The 23,337-nt window shown below is 40.1% G+C and overlaps 1 protein-coding gene across 8 annotated transcripts in view; it reads right to left on the bottom strand.

Moving 5' to 3' along the window:
• Positions 1-23,337, bottom strand: part of SEMA5A (semaphorin 5A) — a 353,355-nt gene that overhangs the window by 246,972 nt on the left and 83,046 nt on the right. For all 8 annotated transcript variants that reach the window (XM_074576222.1, XM_074576228.1, XM_074576225.1 and 5 more), the window contains 2 exons: positions 21,568-21,663; positions 135-333 (listed from right to left, as the gene is read on the bottom strand). In XM_074576222.1, the coding sequence (XP_074432323.1) occupies positions 135-267 (133 nt within the window). In that variant the 5' untranslated portion in view covers positions 268-333; positions 21,568-21,663. The remainder of the gene's footprint in view (positions 1-134; positions 334-21,567; positions 21,664-23,337) is intronic.

Here is a 23,337-nt window from a genome sequence, read left to right as displayed (position 1 = left end):
CCAGGTTACCATATAACAGCACTGAATGCACTTTTTGTTTTCATACCATTATACATTAAAAACAGAGGTTTCCATGAAGAAATCACACAATTCTTAGCCTACTTCTGGGAAAGTTTCTTGTGCTTACCCCTTACCTTTGTATGCAATAACTGGGTGCTCAGCTCTGTGGCAGTGGGTATCTTCTGTTGTTGTTGGCTCCAGTATTCCTAATACCCCAAGTCCTGCCAACAGCAGTGAGAGGAGGCAGCTTCCTTTCATGGTGGTCATGCTGTCCTCCACAGCAGTCAGTTCTTTTAACTGGCTAGTCTTCTTGCACTCATGTGGGAAAACCACCTAGAGAATTCAAAGAAATTTACTGAAGCACAAGAGCAAACCACAGAAAAAAATTAGTCAATTCTTGATGTTTAAAACAAAACAACATTGCTTTCTGTCTGTATAGTATTTGATTCCTCAAAAGTATGCTATCAACTGTTACTCTAATTACTTCATAAACTTACCATCAGTTACCCAATTTAGGAATATTGATTTCTTTTATCACCCATCAGGATTCAAAAACTGTTATTCTTTCCCTCCCTCCCCCTTCTACTTTAAAGTTTCATTTTGTAATGTGTGTGGAGAAAATAATGTTCTGATGTTCTGGAATGTTTTTTGGTTGGTTGGTTGGTTGTTTTTTTTAGATACAGCAAATGTGTCTAAACCTACATTCCACGTTCACTTGGATACAGTGCCCCTCGCCCTGCCTTCATCACAGAGGAAAAAGTGCTTTGATTCCTTGAGTGTGTAAGGTAGGAAAGAATTGCTACTTCACATTACTGACTATTTTGACAAAACAACAGCCCTAGAGCATGTATTTTTTGCCTATCCGTAGAGTATGAGCACAGCACAGAAAGTGGTATGACAAGGTTCACCTCAATGCTTTGAAAACATACTTTTGCTTTGCAGGAGGGTCACTGGTTCTGACACTGGCTTAATCCCTACCTGTTTGCCAAGACTGATGACAAAGTTGCATATTGCAGATCCTAATGCTGAAGGCTCCTTTCCACTGTAATCAATGATGTAATGGTTTTCATTCGGTACCTGAACAAAGTTGAAGTTTCAACTCCCTGATTTTTGCAACATGCAATAACCAGACACTTATAAAGTAAGTAACATAATATTCACAGTGTCAATATCATTTTAGCTCCAACCCAATTCCTTTAGCTTTATCATAACAAACATTCCAAGCAGTAACAACCTAATGCTGCAACCCAAAACACTTTTGCCACTAGCAGCTTTACTGAGTCCCACAAGCTTGCTTGTTGATAGCACACAGTTATGAGACATCACTGCCTTTCGGGGGGAGGAAGGGGAGGCTGGAGATTCAAGACAACTCTATAATGTCAGAAATGTCATTCTGCTAATTAATGGTGCAATTCAGGAATAAATAATCAGCAATATTGACTTCTAATACATTTGATCTCACTGAACTATGATGTGCTGTTTAACAAGGTCAGAACTTTCCATTTCTGAAAAATAAACATCCTAAACACATGAAGCAAAGGGCTATCAATTAATAGATACTCCACAGGAAGACCAGTGTGTTTTAAAAGCTACACTCTGAAAGCAGAATGGGTAGTAAACATTGCTCCCTAGCATTACTGTAGCACCAGCCATCATAAGACGAACTGCTCTTCTCTCACCGTTTGGCTGCCTTTAGAAGCCTTCCAGCTAAGACCTGGACAGATCTAATCCTCAATTAATTTAAACTAAAATAAATAGATCAAAGACATAAAACATCTGAGTGGTATATAAATTTAATAGTCAATTTTAACTTCTCAGCTAAATTCTCTTATGTTTCAGAAAAAATGGGGGGAAGCTTCTAGGCAGCTAAATTCATATTCCTACCTTTCTAAGTAGTCTATCTTATGATGCCATGTTCCAATATGAATCTGTCCCTGTAAATTGCTTGTGGCTCACAGCAGGCAGTATCTGCTCATAGAAATTCTGTGCACTCGCGTATAAAGGGGCATAAAGCGCCTGTTCCAATATTTTGATAGTTCATTTTCTGCAAGGATGACATTTTGAGCATTATGCAATATTCTTATCCAAATTCAACCAGTTTATGTGGGTTATATCATAGCTAATGGATATTACTAGCTTACAAGTACATTACTAACAGCTAGTTCTAATTCAGGTTTCTGTAAGATTATGTATGGGTATTTAGGAAGCAAAATGAAGGACAGATACCTCATCACAGACCCCCTAAAGCTGTTTTTCTTGCACGCAGTACAGCAACAGGTATTGCTACACCTAGGAATATGGTGCTTTCACGTGAAAGAAACACAAACTTTATTTCTTTTAATTTGTAAAGTCTCAGAAATACCCATAAATGTGTGAATATAATGGACAGAAATTAAACAAGAATATAATGAAACACTTGTACTGGAAGCTCACCATTCTGTCCCCCTGGCTGTAAATAAAGCTCTACGGTCTTTATGTAACCAGGCTCCTACATCCCAGCTAAGTTTCAAAAAAGAGTTCTACCCGGGACGCAACAAAAAGAGAATCCTGTATCTCCAGAAAGAAAGAAAAGGACCAGTGTTCTTCATCCAGATACTAAATCTGTACATATTTACGGATGCCGTGGTTTGCATTACAAAAAGGATACTGACTGTCATGGGACTAATCCTGTTATTTATAAGGACTAAGATGTAAACGCTGACAGGTCTGATGTCTTGTATCCTGAAGGTATTGAAAGGATTTCTCCCCACCTATACCTTGCGTGCAGACCTCAGTAACGGAAGCAAAGACTCCTTCACAACAATACCTTTCCTCAGCCTCTAAATTCAAACATCCTCCTCTGGAAAGACAGGCTACTTACATGCCATAGTTGGTCTCCAACATAGCTGTTTACATGTACAGTCATGCTGTGGGAGAATTTTGGGGCCAAAGAAATTTTCCTACCTAGCTGAACTCCTCCTCTTGCTGCATGCATCTCACATGTAAAGATGGAGGCAGGAAACATTCTTTTCTCTTAATCAGAATATCCAAAGACAAGGTTAGACTTCAAAGGAGAGATGTGAGTGTACTTCTGATAACATATCTCAGAGAAAAACAGCAAGAGTTTAAGTTTATCTCTACCTCAGCTTCTACCTGTTTGAATGTATTGTGCTATTTTATTAATTTAAGTGTATTAATTATTTTGGATGTATTGATTTAAATGTATTAAATACACTGTGAGGAACTACAAGTAGAAGCTTACTTGTAAGTACTCAGAGGAGAGTCTTCAGAGACCCTAGCCAGACAAGAGAACAGTACATCGAGGTAGCGTATAGAAACCTCATCACAAGTTCTCGCATGAGGAAAGGACAAGCTTTAAGTCAGCTGAACAACTGGAAGGAATGGGAACTCACTATCCACTTCATTACACTATGGTATGCACAGAAGGAGAAAGAAAAAGGAGTCCGGAGACTGCACCTAATACACTGCTAAAGCGGAGGAAGAAAAAAACAAACAAAGAAAAAAATCCCAACGAAACAACACAACCAAAAAAACACAAACAAACAAAAAACCAAAACACAGTGAAAAAAACAACTAAGAACCAAAACCCACATACCCCCAATCCCCCCCAAAAAACAACACACAAAAGACAGACCTTCAACATGTACCCACAGCACAAATGGATGAACAGACACCTTAGAAAAGCCTTCAAAACCAAATCCTTTTCCACAGACTTTGCAGGGGTTAGATTGCTCCCCTCCTGCACATCCTTGAGTAAGGACCCCCACACAAGTCCCATCTCTGTCTGAGCCACCGGCTGTAAGAGGGAGCCTGTGGAGGCAGCACCGGTCCACCGTACCCACGCAGCTCTGAAACACTGCAACTGAGAGTCAGAAGTCTTGAAGCAGGCAAAGGAATCTTTCCTGAAATAGGCCTTCTCCTTGCTGAAAGTGCAACCATTGTGCCAAGAGGTGATAGTCAGCCTGACGCGTAAGACACAAAAGCCAAGAGAACCCTAAACGTGAAAAGTTTAGGCTAGTTTCCTTGCTTTCTGTATAATCTCCACATGCAAATCTCCCTCAACAATGAAATACAATGGTCAAGTCAAAACTCTTCAAAACATATACGTAATAATGACCCTGACCATCTTTTTAGCTATCGTTATACATTTGGGAACCAGCACATTGACCTATATTATTTGTATAGTTTTTCTAGCACAGATCTTTAATCAGACTTCTGACAAATTGCATTTTATGAGTCTGTAAAACAATCTGAGGATCCAAAAGGGAAAAAAAAACCACCATGGAATAATAAAATTTAATATATTTCAATATATTATTTTATCTCCATGTGTAAAGGGTCTTGTGCACTAATTCTCTCCCTTATTCACTTTTTTTGGATCCAGCTTGTCTAGAAGAAATGTCAAGATGAATGAGGCCCATTAGGTAAAGGTATTACTTTTTTACAAACGTAGTATTTTATTTCTCCATCAACAGTATTTGAAGAGGGGAGTGAAAAAAAAAAAAAGGGTAACTACAAATTTTTTATTTTAGCTGAGCCAACAAAAGATACCTACTGCTAAAGAGAAAAAGTGTGAACAGCTAAGCATGCAAGGCATGTAACTGCTACTGCTAGGTCCCAGCAGATTTGTTTAGAGACTATTCCCTCCAGGCACTGAAGTCATATATTTAAAATGAAATAATAAGGATGTCAATATTTCTAGATCAGTTAAAATACACCATGTTGGAAGTACCATTTACCTCCGAATTACAAACTACGTTTTCTTTTGTTTGATTAAAACAACCCGCTGTATAAAAAAAAAAGAGAATTGCCACATTAACCGCAGCTGTCCAGCAGCAAAGGTGCTTTCAAATAACCGTCTTTGCTGATTCTGTAAGTGTCAGTTTAACTGGTATTTCAGTGAATGATCAAGTGACCTTCTGTCAATATGATTATACAAACAGCAGAGTTCAGCATGGTTAAAGGATGCCAGTTTCAGGACTGGTTCTGGGTACATGCATCCACAAGCAGGTCCCGGGTTTCTTTACACGCACACCGGTGTCTACTCTCGCAGATACTGCTCATGTCATTTGCTGTGGGAGACTCATTCCACTTCCCCGCGGCACTTCTCTTCACTTCTTGGCTTGCAAAACAGTAAAAGTTTGATAAAAATTTACTCATGCTAACTAACTGCTCTGGATAACAGGCACCCTTGTGCACAATCATGAACCTGAAACAAATGTACTCGTCTAATGAAACGGACTACATAAAGATATTGTCCCATATTGCTACTGTACACACTTTAAAATAGTAATAGTTATTTCATCTTTGGTCGTGTCAATTTTATTAAAAATACCTAGTTTGTGTACAGTATTGCTAGTCACACCTTTTTACAATTTATTAAAAGAACAGAAAATTTGCTTGCTGCTGCAAGTGATGAGCAGACAGGGAGAACTGCTGTTTCCTCTATCAAAAAAAGCCCACGCTGTTGTGTATTGCTAGTGAGCGTTCAGACAAAGCAGGAAGAAGGGTATCAGCAGTCATGTAGAAAAAGGAATATGTAAAAAAGGCCCTGTCATCAAACCTACCTAAAAATCTCCCTAAATTCACAGGCAATGTGTATGCTCTCAGTTCCCAGTCCTGGGAACACCACTGGAGCCCAGAAGAAAAGAGGGATGGAGGCGGGGCGGGCATCAAGAGGGCTGCATCAGTCTAGAATAAGAGTGCTTCCCTCTTCTCCAGTGAAAAATGGGAATGTTGTGCCTCAAAGACATCCGCATTTCTCTTTTTTCAAAAATGAGCAGTGATTTATTTTGTTTTAGTCACACTTCTCCTAATAATATACAGTCACAAGGTGAATAAATATCAAAACTCATTTAAATCTTGTTTCAAAGAAAACCAGCCAGTTGTTTTTACTATAGTGATTCATCTGTTCCCCTGTCAAATGCGCAAATAAAAGCTATACCTCTTTATAATATAATTACTTTGCAATACATCCCTTACTCAATATAGCTCTAGAAAAACAATTTGTATCGCACTCAGATACACAATTAGATTAGAGCAATAGCTCAAAGATCACCTCATTAAACATCAAGATGAGACTGCAGGCTACAGAGCTTCTTCAGTGGAAGAATCCAGCCGTACCCTATCGTGTCTCATCACTGGACCCAGCAACGCAGACTGTTTGCTATGCAGCAGTGGAGCGTATTCTAATTTGTATTCTCATAAAGCGCGAGTCAGCTTCAATTAACAAACTGATTACCGAGTTCCTTCAACTTTTTTTTAATATTGCCATTCATTTCTGCAGTGGCATGAATTTTAAGATCCGCAAGAGGCAGTCACCCATCAGCTGTCATTGACTAACGCAGTCAAAAATCAATCCTTAAATTCATAGTGACATTCTGCCAAAAGTCTGCTAATATCTGTAGCTGATGGTGACAACTCATAAAAGAAGAATCTGTCATCAAAGCTAGTTCTCCAGCGCTGCTCAAAGAGCTGTGATGCTTGTGATTTCCACAAAGGAAGCACTGCTTCAAGAACATTGGCCTGAGTGAAGCAAGAAGTTTGTAGTAACACCTCAGACCTCATTTATCACGTCGTGGGCATGTCTGCCTCATGAAGTGGGGCACAGCGCCAGTGGACCACAGCTTCCTCGAGCAAACACCAGCCAACCCAAGCAGGTCTACACAGAAAAGCACCACGAGCACCTTAGAGGTAAAAATAAACGTAGTCAAATCATCATCAAATCTCAGCTTTTTTCAAATCCCTTTTCCTCGTAGCTATCCCTTAGCTCGCTGGCCTTTTTGGTATCCGCCCAAGCCCCAGATTCCCACCTCTAGTTTCCTTTCCCCTCACAGGTAGTCTCCTGGTCCAGTCATCCACAGCACCTTCCCCCATGCATTGTTTGGGACATCCACTGAACTGTGATCCTCAGTCTGGCCATCCGAAGTCAGTCTGAGGCGGTGGAAGGAGGGATTCTCCTCCTCAGACAAACTATAAAGCTGGCACACTTCTTCCTTTACAAAATAACTTTACGTGGAAAAACAAAATGGTAATCATAATTAATAATTAAAGTGGGGAAAGTTGGAAGGAAAATCAGAGGAAATTTAACAGCCAAAGCCACTAAATGAGAGAAAATGAGCCAGGAGAGGGCAGAAGTGTCAGCTAATTCAGGAAAAGGAAATGGGAGAGGGAAGAACTGCAGCAATTCAGGGACCTACACACACCCCCCGCGCTTCGTATTCTCCTTTCTCTCAATACCACACTTGCCTGCTCCTTTTCCAGCTGTACTGTTACTGGCAAACCAAACACATTTTCATAAGGCACAAAAGATGGTCAACACCACCAACATGGCTTCCAACACAAGTTGTGCTGTAGTAAAAATATACTTCCAGGTGTTGAGAGTAATAGCAGTTGAGTAGGCAGTCCTTACCACAGAATCCTGTTGATTTTAAAAAATGACATAGCTTCAAAAAGGGATTGGGCAGATCCTCAAAAAAGGATCCACTGATGGTTATGAAATATCTAGACACTCACGTTTTGCAGTACGAAATTCAGGAACTTCCTGAGCCTGATACTGCAACAATATTCAGGAAAAGTCCCCCTACCCCGAGACATGTGCTGTTTCCTCCTGACAGAGACCAGATGGTGGGCTGGATGCACCTCTGACCAAGCACAGCCATTTGTTTCCGTGTTCTGCAAAGATGTGAGCTCTTCACTGCACAATATTCATAGGCTGTATTTTATTCGCTTGTATTGCCATACAGTACATACAAGTCTGTATGTACACGTTATTCATAAAGCCTAGTGAAAAGCGAACATAAGTATCTGACTGTAAAAGTAGGAAAATCCATTGCACACCTTTTTAAAAAGCAAGTACTGCAGTACATGAGTTGCAACCACAAAGAGAAGTAGAATCCAGAATAGGCAGTCCATGGCTTTTTTTCTTTAATATTCCCTCACCCATCCAGTAGGAAATCCTGGATTTCCTTTCAGTTTGGAAAGATATCTGTCTCCTGGTTACAGCTGAGTCAGCAACGACCTCCATTTCAACAGAATCATGTAGTCATTAACTGGACTCCCTTACAAACTGTCACAAAGCATGACATAAATTACACTTCAGAAGTTTCTTTCAATTTATCCAGCAATGCTGTTAGTGGCCCTTACAAATATCCCTGGAACACTCTTGAGAGATAAAATATAATATATAAAGCTGTGGACAACATTTTTTAAAGCAGCACATACTTTCAGAGACCTAATAACGCTGCCCCGAATGAAGATGCTATGCTACATATTTCTACACATCAGTAAATGAAAATTGTTTGTGAAAAATCTTATTTACCCATTGAACCTGAATATAATAAAAGTATGCTAATCCACCTAATTGAACAGGGATTAGTAAGAAAAAAAATGACCAGACAATTAAAGTATTCTTAACACTTATTTCCATCATATTTATTAGCAAATGCATTCTCAGTTTAAGGCATTGGTTTTTCCTTTGTCTTAAGCTACATTGTTATGTTGACTTCACGTAACTAAATACCTATTTTTTTAGAAGGGCAAAAAAATGTTTCTTTCTAGAGGGGAACTACTGCAATGATGACATTTCTTGAACAGCCTTCAAACTCTATTCTTCCCTAGCTTTACAGTTAACCTACTCTTTGTAATCTTCTGCTAAAAAAGCATCTCTGCTCCCTGTATAATAAGGGGCTCACAGAAAAAAGTGAATCTTGAAATTTCACCACTGGGAATTAGTAATCTATGCGGAACAAGAGTTACAGCTATAAGTAAAACTGAGACTATCAATTTGCATTAGCAATATGTTGAAACTTCACTACATATAAACAAAAAGTACTCTTACATTACAAAAGCTCGTGCTTTGAAAGCTGGCCACCTGTCTTGCCTTCTACCATCACCTCTACCCAAATTCAGGTATGATGCAGGACGGGAGAAGGGGGAGGTGCTCCAGCTTAGGATGCTTTCTCATCTTTTTCTTTTCCATTCACATTATTATAAACTGTCTTGCATAGCAAACTAAATAAAAAAAAAAAGAAGCAGGTTTAAAAACATGACTTGATCGAATAAAAGGCAGTAGTTCAGGACTGGGAGGAGATCCATGAAACAGAGCAGCAGAAGACAATGCAGTGAGATAATCATCGGAAAAATTTAGCTGCAAGAGGGAAGTTTTATCAGCTGAGGGGAGAATGAAGAAGATGAAGGTTAGAGTTGGATGAAAAATTTGTGTAAAATCTTGAAGTATAAAAAGTAGCTTTGAGTGAAGGCAAGATAATGGAAGCAGGTAAAAAAGAGGTAATATGAAATTTAGTTGTTGCATTCTATATAAATTGGTAAGAGGTAACACAGAGATTGCAGTAGTACATGTTGAATAATTAAGAGACAAAATCATCCCATCACAGCCAACAGGGCTTCACTAAAGGAAAATCATGCTTGAAAAATTTCGTGGCCTTCTATGACGGCGTTACAGCGTTGGTGGATAAGGGAAGAACAACTGACCATCTACCTGGACTTGTGCAAGGCATTTGACACTGTCTCACATGACATCCTGGTCTCTAAATTGAAGAGACATGGGTTTGACGATGGACCACTCAGTGGATAAGGAATTGGCTGGATGGTCGCACTCGAAGGGTTGTGGTCAACGGATCAATGTCCAAATGCAAACCAGAGACAAGTGGTGTTCCTCGGGGGTCAGTACTGGGACCGGTACTGTTAACATCTTTGTTGGCGACATGGACGGTGGGATCAAGTGCACCCTCAGAAAGTTTGCCAAAGACACCAAGCTGTGTGGTGCAGTTGATGTGCTGGAGGGAAGGGATGCATGGAGATGGACCTTGATAGGCTTGAGAGGTGGGCCTGTGTGAACCTCATGAAGTTCAACAAGGCCAAGTGCAAGGGTCTGCATGTGGGTTAGGGCAATCCCAAGCACAAATACAGGTTGGGCGGAGAATGGATTGAGAGCAGCCCTGAGGAGAAGGACTTGGGGGTCTTGGTGGATGAGAAGCTCAACACAAGCCAGCAGTGTGCTCTCACAGCCCAGAAAGCCAACCACATCCTGGGCTGCATCAAGAGAAGTGTGGCCATCAGGGCAAGCGGAGTGATTCTCCCCCTCTACTCTGCTCTCATGAGACCTCATCTGGAGTACTGGGTCCAGCTCTGGGGCCCCAAACATAAGAAGGACATGGACCCGTTGAGGCGAGTCCAGAGGAGGGCCATGAAGATGATCAGAGGGCTGGAGCATCTTTCCTGTGAAGACAGACTGAGAGAGTTGGGGTTGTTCAGCCTGGAGAAGAGAAGGCTCCAGGGAGACTTCATAGCAGCCTTCCAGTACCTAAAGGGGGCCTACAGGAAAGCTGGGGAGGGACTCTTTATCAGGGAGTGTAGTAATAGGACAAGGGGTAACAGTTTTAAACTGAAAGAGGGGAGATTTAGATTAGGTATTAGGAAGAAATTCTTTATGGTGAGGGTGGTGAGGCACTGGAACAGGTTGTCCAGGGAAGTTGTGGATGCCCCATCCCTGGAAGTGTTCAAGGCCAGGCTGGATGGGGCTTTGAGTAACGTAGTCTAGCAGAAGGTGTCCCTGCCCATTGCAGAGGGGTTGGAACTAGATGATCTCTAAGGTCCCTTCCAACTCTAACCATTCTATGAATCTATGATCAGAGATTATTGCTGTAGCCATCTGGACATGCTTTTTTATATTTGTAAATTGTAAAGGAAAACATGACAAAATTTGTGCGTGGATGTAAAAGAAACCAGAAGGAAGACAGTAATACAGCAACTTCAAATAGCTGGCTTTTTAAAAAAAAATTATATTCAACCGAAAACAGTACTCTACCATTTCATATGTCACTGTACTTGATAGTACTTGGAATTTAGCTTTCATAAGGACTTAATGTAATACGTTTTAAAATGTGAATCACCAATCTAAAGGACAAAATTGTACTCCTAAAACAAAACTATTAGTGGATATTCTACACATTAATACTAGGCAAACTTCCAAAATAAAGATTATATTTAAGTAGTTACTACTCAAAAGAACTGCTGGATAAGCTCCAAAATGTCATGAAATGACTACTGTGACAGCCTGCTTCAGTTAAATAATACAGGCAAAATTATCCTTCTCGTGGTGGGTTCAGTCCTGCAGTTCTTTGGTATAGTTTTAAAGGGCAGTGGTTATTAAACACATTTCAGCAAATGCATCATGGTCACAGCTTTGACAAACAAAATACAGTAGAGGGGAATACACTTTTGTATGTCAAGTTCACTCACCCCTGTGCCCCCATTTGCAAATGCATTTCAGACTCCCACGTCCTCTCAACTCTAGCTGATTACCAGCTTTTTATTTGTTTCTTCCCATCAATAACCTGCATAGTCTCTCTTTACAGCAACAGCTTAAGTGAGAGCAAGGTTTAGCAGACTGATCTAAAGGAAAGGGAGAGGTCATGCAGCTTTATCCCACATCACCGCTATGGAACACTTCTGCTCCACACCTTTTTATTTATACGTAGCTTTTCTATGAAGGTAAGCACTCAAAACATCCACTCATCGCACCAAGCTTCTGGATTCTTCCTTCAGTTCTTGGATAAGCAACAGAGAGAGCATCCTACAGAGAACACTTAAGTGGACTGAACGATCCAATGTCTCTGCACTGATTATACAAAATGCTACTATCTCACTTTCCTTGCTCTTTAACATTACCACTGCAGAGATGATTTAGGGTTTTTTTGTACATCAGCAGAAGTTTTCCCACACATTTACAAAGATTTAATACACCCATAAAAGCACTGTTTAGTGTTCCTTCTAACCCCATGATTAATCCCCTATGATTATAGGCAATAGTGCTCAAAGGGGACCCACCCATTACCATGACACTCTTCCATACTAGATTTTGCGTTTAGATCTCTGATTCAGTTGAGAACTGCAACGGAAAAATCACACCTTCCTTCCGTGCACATTCAGTTGCATTAATATCCAGATAATTCAGAGGCATCACACAAACATGCCTCTTTTTAATTAGGAACACTAACTGTGTGGCTCTTTTGAAGATGTCCATCTGAAATGCAGGAAACTCTGACAAAGCTATCAGAATCCTGGAATAAGAAGTCTGAAGGGAAAATCATGGCTTCTGTTAGATCTTTCTGGAAGTTCATCTACCTTCGTTAGTTTTTCACTAAATCCTGAATCCAGACCCAGCTATTTTACACCTTCTGTGAAAGATCAAGTTAATAAATCCTTTCCTAAAATAAACCAGGTAATATTAAAAATAATGGAAGTCACAAATATTTTCAAAGGCCATTCTATACGAAAATATCCAATCTATCAGTCTCTTAAAAAAAAAAAAAGGCAAAGTTCAAAACAAATACAATGCTTATACTGAAAACCCCATGTATTCACATCCAACAGTTTCGTACAAATGAGGAACATCCCTGCACATGCCTGAACTTCCTGTCAATACAAACTCACTTATTTTTTGCTAGATCCTAAAACATGGCATGACAAAAAAAAAAAAAGAAAAAAAAGAAAGAAATCCTTCTAAAGAGAATAAATCAGCTGTATTTTCTTCCTCCAACATCAGTGTTAAAAATGTGAGTTCTATTTTTAAGTCTGTTTAAAAGTAGTAAAACTTGACACAACAGAAATCATATACTATCTGGTGGAATGCACCCAATGAAGCTGTCAAACAACAAATAAGGAGATGTCAAATAACCTAAGGTTAAATGAGAAACGGCTCTTGACATATTTGTTTCAATACCCAGAAGCCTCTGTGGGTTTCCTTCAGAGCATACATTGTGATGGTCTGTGTATTTCTGTCTCAAAAAAAAAAAAAAAATTAAATACACTCTGTTTTTTCCAAGTCTGAAATATCCTCTTAAAAAGTTATTTTAACTTACTTACATTTCCATGTTTTATCTAATTGTTAACGATGATGTTCTTTTTAATGATTTCCATTTAAGAGCTTTCAGGAAAAAAATCTATTCCATAAGGTTATTTCACAAACTAACAATGTTGTGAAAATCCAATTTGTTTGGTGACATCTTTCCCAATGGCTTCTCAGTGGCTGACAGTTTCCATCAGTCAAAGACTAAATTACATGAAGTGTCACTGATGTCTCCATCATATCCAAAATCACTTTAGATTTCTGTAGCTTTGTAGCCGTCATTTTTCATTTATCACTTTTGAATCTTACAAGGATACAGTATATGCACAGATTGCATACACTGAAACATATCTTAGACTCCTCCTTTTGAGGAATCTAAGACGCAGAGACCAAATGTGTCAAAGTCACCTTGAGCTCATAAATAGAAACATGGAGGATGATTATGCCTTCCCTTAGATTTTTCTAAAAATAAAGGCACTGTTTCAGCTTTCTTAGACTATTTTGCTTGCATCCAAATTTTCTAGTACCTCCATAGGTGCTTAAAGGGAAACTTCCTGACCATCCCTACATTTTATGCCACACAGTACACTCACTGGTGTCATAGTAATAGCCCATGGAAAACCATCGTCCATACTGCACCAGCACACCACCAGGCAAGGCTGGGTGACCTGCAGTCAGAGCATCCTTAGCTAGTGTTGCCCAAGACCACCAAGATCTATACCCAAAAGTCGTATTGTGCATACGTAGTGTGGCCTGCACCCCTTTTTGCACTACCTTCTGTATGTCTTCATACCTTCACGTATTGCATTCTTCAAAAAACCAAACGCTCACATGGCACAGGCAGGGATTCCTTTCTTGGGATGAACAAATAACCACAACACCAACACGCTGACATGCCACAGCTGAATGTCATACACTTTACTGGGAGGACCACATGCCCACTTAGACAACAGCCCACAGCAATAAGTGAAGGTAATCCCCAAAGCAGACCTGTATAGCCTCCACTTCACTTTGCTGGCCTGCCCCTCCATCTTGTCCCATACCAAGTCTACGTCCCTGTTCCAACACCACACCCTGAGCAAAGACCCTCGCTCCCAAGCAATCTAGATCTTCCTAGCAGTTGGTTGTATTGAAGGTCAGTCCAATACCAGCTAACAACAGCATGGTGCAACACCCAGATCCGTGCGCTCACTCATGATTGGCACGATTTTATCCCTCAAGTCATCCCCTGTCCCAAAAAGAAACCAGCTACTAGCTGCATTTTTAAGACCACCATAGCTGCTGCACATAGGAAAGGTAAAGTCCAAGAAAAGCCGAGCTCATTAGATCACACTGCATCTCCTGCCACACACAGATCTTGACCTTTCTATTCTCCCTCCACTGGAGCCCAGCTTCCGTGTCCCCTTCCCCTCAATACCCTGCAGAGAGCCAACACAATAACCTGCTTCTGCTGAGCTATAGAGAGCCATCTCAGTCCTGAGCTGGGTGCTGGCTAACCCAGGCTGTGAACATGCACCAGCAACATAATTTGGTATAAGGTATCCCAAGATCCCACTCACTCCTCAGCAGCAAGGAGGATGGCACATTCACGAGCCTGCTCCCTTAGTTCACCCTGAGCTGCAGACCTGCCAGCGCTCATGACAAGCCAGACCAAACCCATTGCCCATTTGCTGAGGAACACAAAGATCTGGCATACTACACTGGATGCACTGATGTCTGAAGAGAAGGGTAGGTTAAAAGAGAAGGAACAAAGGCCTTTGTGTGACTCTGAGTAGCCCTGCCCTTTGCACCACTCCAACAACATTTCTAAAAGAAGCAAAGAGGCCAGTTTACTTTTAAAAGACAACAGATCCTGAAGTCCCCCTTCAGGGGATCCTTTAAAAGCATCTTCACACTGGCAGCTGAGGCTTGCACTGAGAGTTGTAGAGGTTTCTCATCTCCTTTTCATCACAGAGCCTTGGCAGGTAATGACAGGAACACTCAGTGCCCATCACGTAGGTTATCTGGCAGAGTCATGGCATGTATCACATGTAAGTAAATAAGAAAGCTAGGAAAGTTGTATCCAAGATGCTGCGAGTGGTTGCAGAATAGCCCATTCCTTCTTGATGTCTCCCAAGACAGGTAACTAGCTATCCCACTGCGTGAACGCTGCCTTCCACTTCCATGCCCTAAGGAAGGGTGGAGCTCAGAGTAAGGGAATGCACTAGCCTCCCTACAAATCAAGGCATATCGACACATCTGCCCGCAGCTTTTCAGTCACTGTAGACCTCAGTGCCTCTCTTTTCTGCAACAACCAAACCACTCTTTGATCAGCAGGAGAGGGTATTCATTTAGACACAAAGAAAATGCTAAAACACTACCTTTCCTTTCCTGTATTTGTTTTTATGTCTTTTCTCAGCCTGTCAGTGGTACTAAGTATGCTCTTATCTTCTACAGTCTCCACTGCTCTTCTGTAATCCCTTTGCAATTAAATTCCTTCTCCTTTACTTACAAATGCTCTGCTTTGATGTCATTTTTGTATTACTACAGAAAGATATCTTGTTACATGTACTTCCAGAACAGTCCAACCGTAAAGCTCTAGAAGGAGTACCAAGGAAAATGGCCATTAAAAAAAAACATGAATCCCTTGTAAATGGGCTCTGTCAATGACACAAGGAAAAACACAAGTACAATAAAATGTTTTACAAATAAAAGTCCAACTAAAACCTGCCCTTTAGCTGCAGGTGTGGTGTTGAAAAATGATTAAGTCAGAGCAGAAAAGTGTCAGTTTACATAGCAGTGGTGCAACAAGATACAAATATCGTTGGTATGAGAAGGGTCTATGGAATGGAATTGTTGGAATTCAAAATAAAGAGCCCATAAGGAAAATGCTGAGGACGCTAGGCCTTTCCACTGGGAGCCTTGTGTAATAATGAAATGCAAAATTTGACCTAGAAAGGGGCAAAAAAGAAAAGAGCCAGGATACAAAAAACACTAAACAAACCAAGAAACTGGTTGACATTGTATGTAACTGGCCAAGTAAAATATTGGCAATTTATGGCAGCATTAGGAAATGTGTAACTCAAGAAGACAGACTTACCAGAGAGTAGAGACAAACTTTCTAGCATGGTGTGTTTGCCCTGCTCTACCTCAGCGTGCTTCACCCCAGAGAGAAGATGGGACCTGCATGCTAATGAAGCGTCCCAAAAGCATAGTTTAGATACAGCAATAGGTTCCCTCCATCCTTTCATACCTGGCCAGCTCTCTCCTCCGTTACATACCACTTCCCCATGATGCTGATGAGACAGTCACAGAGTGAACTAGCAGAAAAACTGTATTGCTAAAGTCACCACAATGCATTCTGGTTTTTAAACTGTTAACTTTTTGAATATAAAAGATCACATTTTACCACATGTTATAGCTCAATCGCTACAGCCTTATCAGTTTCTTTAGCTAATAATGTAACTACAGACAAACACATCTTTACATGGAAAATCCAGTGCAGAGTTCATAGTTCTTTGTTTCTTAAAGACACAAACCTGTATTTATACTGTAATAAACACATCATAACGAAAGATATTGAAAACACAAATTGAAACATGACACTCTCACTGTGCAAAGTCTTTGCAAACCTTCAGTGCTCTGTAAATAATAAATAACTAAAGCAGAGGTCATCTCAGCAGGTTAATCATGAGTTCTAATGACAAGATACAGAGTTTGCTCCAGCTAGGCTGTGCTATCTAGTCCATGGCTAAACAGGATTTCAATTTTCAGGGCTGTCAATCTTGCATGTTTTCCAGCATTGGATTCCACCATATTTCATAAAGATGCAACCAGAAGCTGAGTGAAAAATAATTCAAAATGCTTGCAGTGGTATTGCAGAAAGGGCTCCCAGAGCAAACAGATTATACGCACTATATTAATGCATACATTGCAAGTACAAAAATCTGTGTCATGTGGAAAAAAAATAATACACCAAACATGGATCAACAGAGACAACTCAAAGGGTCTCAAAACAGTGCCCTTTTCTACAAATTATGTATTTTATACAAATTATATATAAATTATTTACAACACCCGTATTGCAAGAAGTGCAACCTGGGAGAGGGCAGTTGTGCCAGTCGGGGGGAAGACCAAAAAAAAGAAAAAGAAAAAAAAGCGAGAGGAAAAGAGATTAAAATTATAAATCAAAGACCATTTAATTTCACACCAGGTGTTAAAACCCTGCTTCTAGTTGCTATTAATCTCAGAGATTTAACAACAGGCTTTAATGGGAAGAGCTCATTCTCTGTAGCAAGAAACAAAGGGTCTTTCCAGTAGACACAATGACCTCATCCATCCCCCTCTGATCCTCCTTCACCTCATATGCAGAGTCAAGTACAGAACCATTCATCACTTTAGTACAAAGCTGTTTGCAGCTCAGTGGTCCAACTTTATGTTACGTACTAGTCTTCAGCTATTTGAAGCTCCTTCCTTCCACTCTGAAATTTCTATTGCTGCTTTGAAGCAATCCAGGTTCCTTTTATCAAACAATAACTACTACTAATGAGCTTTCATTGTTGTTTCATGTGTTAAAATTCCCTGAGTCTGGCACAAAGGGAAACCTCCCACCACCAGGCACACACAGACACAAGGGAAGACACCAGAAGAGTTAGAAGGGCCACTAGGAAGGAACTCTCCTTCACAGACAGATGAGCTCAAAGAATTAGGTGGGTAAGGAAATGGCTGACCTAAGCAATACTTTTAATTGCTAATGACCTATGTTATATTCCTCTTCCTTTTTCCCTTTAACTGCCCTTACCCTGCATTTCTCCTCCATTTATCTAAAATCACACTCTTGTATCCCCTCTTCCTGCAAGAAAAATACTCTTTCCTTAGGACTCTGTACATCACCATTTGAAATATTCATGTCATCTTTGTCTCTGCAAGTTTTCGCCATGTTACTTAGAAATCCATTGAGTCTCCATTTCAGCTGCTTTAGCCTCATTTTTGCTACTCTTAACAAAATTCATTTTTACCAAGAGCAACTACCCTCTCTAATGAAAACTATTGTTCTCCCCTCCCATGTTTTTTGATTTCAAGTCCCCTTGGAATACTCTTTAATACTTGTATGGATCCATCCATCTCAGGTCCATAAACCACTGATTGAAAATCAAAGACACTGTTTTCTTTCATTCCCAGTATCTGCTCCTCTCTAAACCTCTAAAATCCTGTTAATTCTTAAGAACTTTCTTCAGTAGTTTCTCATCCTTGCTTACCTCTTCCCATTCAATTCCTTCAGTTCAATTTACCTGTTTTCCACTAATCTTCTCCCACAACCCTCTCTCTTCCAGTAGCCGTATCTGTTTTGGCCATTTCAACTGCTATCATTATGCAGCTCTGTCATTTCTAGCCTTGCCCCCAGATCATCATTATGTAATTCAAATGTTTTGTCTCTCAAACTAATTCACAAATACAAAAGTCTCTCAAAGTTCAATTCTCATTCTCTTTGTACTCTCTCAAGGCTTTGCCATTTCATCTTGCTTCTCTCTCCCCTCAAAGTCTACTGTCTCTACAGCAAAATGGGTGTCCCTAGGACTTACGTAGTGAGAAAAGGTGTTCTGGTAATTCCTCACTCTCTGACAGACAGTACAGACTGTACAGGGAACAAAGCAAGAAAAAAAAAAACAAACAGATTTTTTGGGCTAAGAACTGAACTCTCAATGAAACAGCTTGAACATATTAAGATTAATTTAATTGTAATTTATCAAACGCCAAAATAAGCTAAAAAGCATTTATTTTACAATGAGGGAAAAGGCTCCAAGCTCAGTGTGACACCTGAAATTACATAACAGCTTAATATTTTTAAAAATAGTTTTATCAACAGAGTTCTCTTCTAGGACTGCACCCTGCAACCTTAGTATTTATAAAACATTGTGTAAGACCCACCGCAGTGAGCCAGGCTGGATGTTTAGCCCAAATGGAATGACCAGACTGGCTCAGATTAAATATCCAGCCTGACCCACTACCCTGTCTCCAGGAGCAGCCAAGAGCAGATGTCTAAGGGAACAGTGAAAACCAGAGCAGTCATAGAAATGTTCTCTTCCACTCCCACCAAAACACTTACCGCACAGCTTTCCACAATTTGCAGCTCAGTAACTCCCTTACCTAGAGGTAATACCTTTCTTCGCCACCTCTTCTTTTTTCCCTCCTCCTTTTTTTTCCACCTCCTTTTCCAACATTGCTCAGCAGCTCTTTATACTCATGCAGCACACACAGCATCCCATGGCAAGGAATTTCAGAACTGACTTGCACACTATGCAAAGAAAAACTCTTCCTAGCTTTGAAGCTGCTCCCTGGTTGTTTCACCTGACATCTTATCTAATAAAAAAATAAGGTGGCACTGAGTGTTCATTTCCCATCCACACTCCTCACAGCTCTTATGATTTTGTAGACCTGCAGCATTAGCATCTGGCCATTATCTCTTTTCCAGTCTGCAGACTCTCATCTGGCTAGTTGTTCTTGCATGGAAGCTGCTCCACGGATGCCTTCTGCATCCTGCTGCCCCTCTTCATTCTTGTTGCCCTTCTCTGAACCTTTTCCAGTTCTACTCCACTTGTTCTGAGATAAGGAGACCAGAACAGCACACTATATTTAAGACACAAACACATGGCAGATTTAGAGCGTGGCCTAATGATATTTTGATCTCCCTCCTTTTACAGCAACTCCTGATATAAATTTGTTTTTTGACTGCTACTAAAGTATAGAGATTATTTTTTTCATTAAATCGCTGCTTCTAGTCCCCAGATCTCAGGCCAGCTCAAAATATTTTGCCATTACTGGGCCTGAATTTCATTCAACACTTTAACGACCATTTCATCCACCATTTTAATGAGCTTTATAAGGTTCTTTTGCAGTTTTTCAGTCTGCCGCCTTTTCTTTTACCTTCTTTTGCCCTGATTAACTTAGTTTCAGAAATAAGCCTTGTCATCATACTTCTGTTCCAAGCCACTTATGAATATGAAGATCCCCCTGGGCACTCAGAGAGATGTCTGTGGAAATCCACCTGTGATTTCCAATGCATTTTTCTCCTGGTGTTTTGTTTCCTACCATTTAACCAATTATTTACACAGTGGGCAGTCCTGTTTAGTTCCTTTAAAAGTATTTTTTACAGGACTTTGAATACAAAACAGCTTTTCAAAATATAAGTAGAATAATGCATCATAAAATCTCTTCCATCTGCATGCTAGTTATCTCTTTCAAAGGACCACAGCAGCTTAGCAAGACTTGACTTCAAATCACAAAAATGCTGTCTGGAAGTCATCTAGTCTGACCAACCACTAAAAGCCACAGTAGATCAGGTCAGCTGTAGCTTTGTCCAACTAAGACTTGAAAGCCTCCCCCTGGAGAGATGCCACCTCCGTCTCCCTGGGTAACTTTTTCCACTGTTGCACTACCCTCCTAGCGAAAATGATTTTCCTACAATGCCCTATCAGAACACTTCAATCTGCAATCCGTGTATGTTAACCCTCTACTACATGGTTTGCCACTATCAAGAACATTGGCTCCATCGTCTTTGTAAGCACCCTTCAAATAGCTGAAGACTAGTATTAACCTGCTCCTAAAGCTCCTCTTCATCAGGCTCCCCTTCACGGAAATCAGTTCTTTCTCAGCATCTCCATCACGTTTATCCAATGTCCTCTCTGAAACAGCCACTAATCTAATATTTTAATTAATCCACGCAAGTTTAACAAGAGGTTTACTGGTTTCTAGGCTCCCTGATTCCACATGAATGCTTGCTAAAACATGGCATCAGATTAGACATCTTCAAGTTCTCAACTGCCGAGACACTTTAAAGCAACAGGCTGCACACCACAGTCTGTAGCTGATCTATTTCACTCTTCCGTTCCTTAAAAACTTGAGTGAGCTACGTCTGGACCTGTTAAATTGGGAACATGCAATTTGTTCCACAATCTCTCCTACAAATGCTTCCAGCTGAGAAAGGCAATCTCATAAGCCTCCCATAAGAAGGGTTCCGAAACAGGAACCACCCCACGCTTTTCAGTGGTGAGCACATACCCACAAGAATAATTTAGTTTTCAGACATGGCTTTATCTCAGATCATTCATTTCATAATGTCACTACATGCAGGCCCCACAGACTCTTCAACTGGTTTCCTCCTACTGGTGTGGTTGAAAAAAGCATTTATTAATTGTATGTTTAGACTGATAGGGGGGATATTTTTGGTCCTATTTTCCTTCTTTGAATGCAGCCGCAGCTTTTTTTAAGATGTCCTATTGCCTTGAATAGTCTCCTCTACCTTGTCATTTAGCTATACAGGCTTCCTTTTCTTAAGTCTTTTTTAGACTGATGGTAGCATTTGTGTGGAGCCTCCAAAACAGCATCCTAAAATAGTGTCTCTGCCACCTACAAACACATTGCTCTTACAGTTGCCCTTTCAGTTTTTCTTTAAAGAAACATCCCCATTTTTACATAGTTTCCCTTCTTGGAGTTGAGCGTAATTTAAGAGAGGGGAGAAGAAAGGAGAATTGCAGGTTGTTTTTCTTGTGTTCCTCCCATTTCCATTTCTTGCATTTCCTTAGCTTAGGGAGGAGAGAAATGCAGAATACCTATAACGGTCTACAAAACCATCTCACAGTCTTTTTCCAGACAGCATCTTGCAATCTCTCCATGACATCACCTTCTACCCACTGAACAAAATACAGTCTCTTACCTACCTTTTTGTTACCATCCCTCTGTAATCATTTACTGCTTCTGTTCAGCGTTCGTGCAGAGCCTAGCACAGTGGGGTCCTGAGTCTACCTCGTAGGCTCCTAGGAGAAAAGGAAACATAAAGGAGAAATTGAAGAGACAGCTCATCAGCAATTCTCAGACATTTATAGCAGCATAAAACATCTGTCTTTCAAGACAATAAATTAGAAATGTAAGGCACTGAACTACACAGTGTGAACAAGAACCAAACAGAAAGAGGCAGAAAAAAAACATTCTTTAAAATAACTGGCAGCTTGGGATGAGAATCAGAAAGGAGGAGTACTTGTCACAGAATTAACAAAATCCATGGGACACGAATTTGAGAAAAAACCTCACTGTAAAAATCTTCCTTGGTGCCCTAACCACCACTAAAATTAAACATGCCTAAAACGTGGGCTGAAATCTGGCCGCAAGCGAAATCCATGACAAAATTCAGGTGGGCAAAACTTTAGTGTTCCTTAATCTTTCCATAAAAGAAAGTTCAAGAGAAAAATGCAGTTACTGTCTAATGTCTCAAAACATTACAAAAGATATTTTCAAGAAAAAGAGATTCATCATTAAGAACACTTCAAGACGTTAACCCATATTGTAGAAGTGACAAAGACTATAAAAACATTCAAAAAATTATCTTGTTTTTTTCTTTATTGAAACAGGTATTATATAGGTATATTATATCTCTCTATATATATAGAAACAGGTATAATAAAGAAGGTACTGCTAATCAACTAAATGCTACCTTTACTTGAAACAAGACAGGAATCACATAGCCGTTTCCTGCTCTCAACACATCAACAAAAAGGTACTTCACTTCATAAGTGAAAACCAATAATAGTCCATCCAATTTAAGCATTCACTTCTTTGAGAATGCCTACAGCACAGAACAAATACACTAGCAATCAACAGTTCACCCTTGAACCTAATCAGAGGCACGAGGCAAAAAGGAGTCATTGTTCTACTCTGTTTACTCACTTATATAAAGTGACTGTACTAGATCACTGAAAGTGCTTGAGATTTTTTTCCCAGTGTTTTTCTGACCTACGAAAGTCTCAGGAAATCTGCCAAATGCATATGCAGTACTGCATAAAGACATTTTATAACAAGGAAACATCACACGAGCAAGAACCCTCCAGGTTAGACAACAAAGATCCAGATTCACCATGTCAAAATTTCTCACAAACCCCCTGCTCCCTATCACCAGGTACTTCAGATTTTTAACATTTACATATTTTCTTCTAAATTAAGTATTTATATCATATGCACACATACACACAACCCTCCACAAAATTCAGCTATGTCAAACTCCGCTGTAGAAGCTGCCAACAGCAGATTTAGATAGTGTTCTCCATGGCATAGGGATCAACTGTAGCTAAAGATTATAAGGTAATTTTGAATCTCATAGTCTAAGGTGGTAGGTGAAGCTTATATCGTTGAGAAGACATTGCATCACCTTTTTGCCTCCCACTTTTCAGAAAGGCAAGGACAAATTTAAATCTTGGAAGAGGATTGAGTTCTACTTTTTATATTACTATGAACCGGAGAATACTTGAACACCTCAGCACAACTACCCGCCACCCGTGCACGTTGATGACAAAGTACCCTGAGACATTCAGTCTTCCAAGTAATTAATTATAACTGTTACCATGCAGTAAGTTCTACAGACAACTACAAGCAACCCATCTCTAAGATGCAGTGTGCTAGTGATTTATGTATGCACTCACTACACCAGAATGAACAGT

The sequence above is a fragment of the Larus michahellis genome, chromosome 2, assembly GCF_964199755.1.
Source record: "Larus michahellis chromosome 2, bLarMic1.1, whole genome shotgun sequence".
NCBI lineage: Eukaryota > Metazoa > Chordata > Aves > Charadriiformes > Laridae > Larus > Larus michahellis.
Note: the sequence above shows the minus strand (reverse complement) of the source record. Positions and strands in the feature narration are given on the sequence as shown.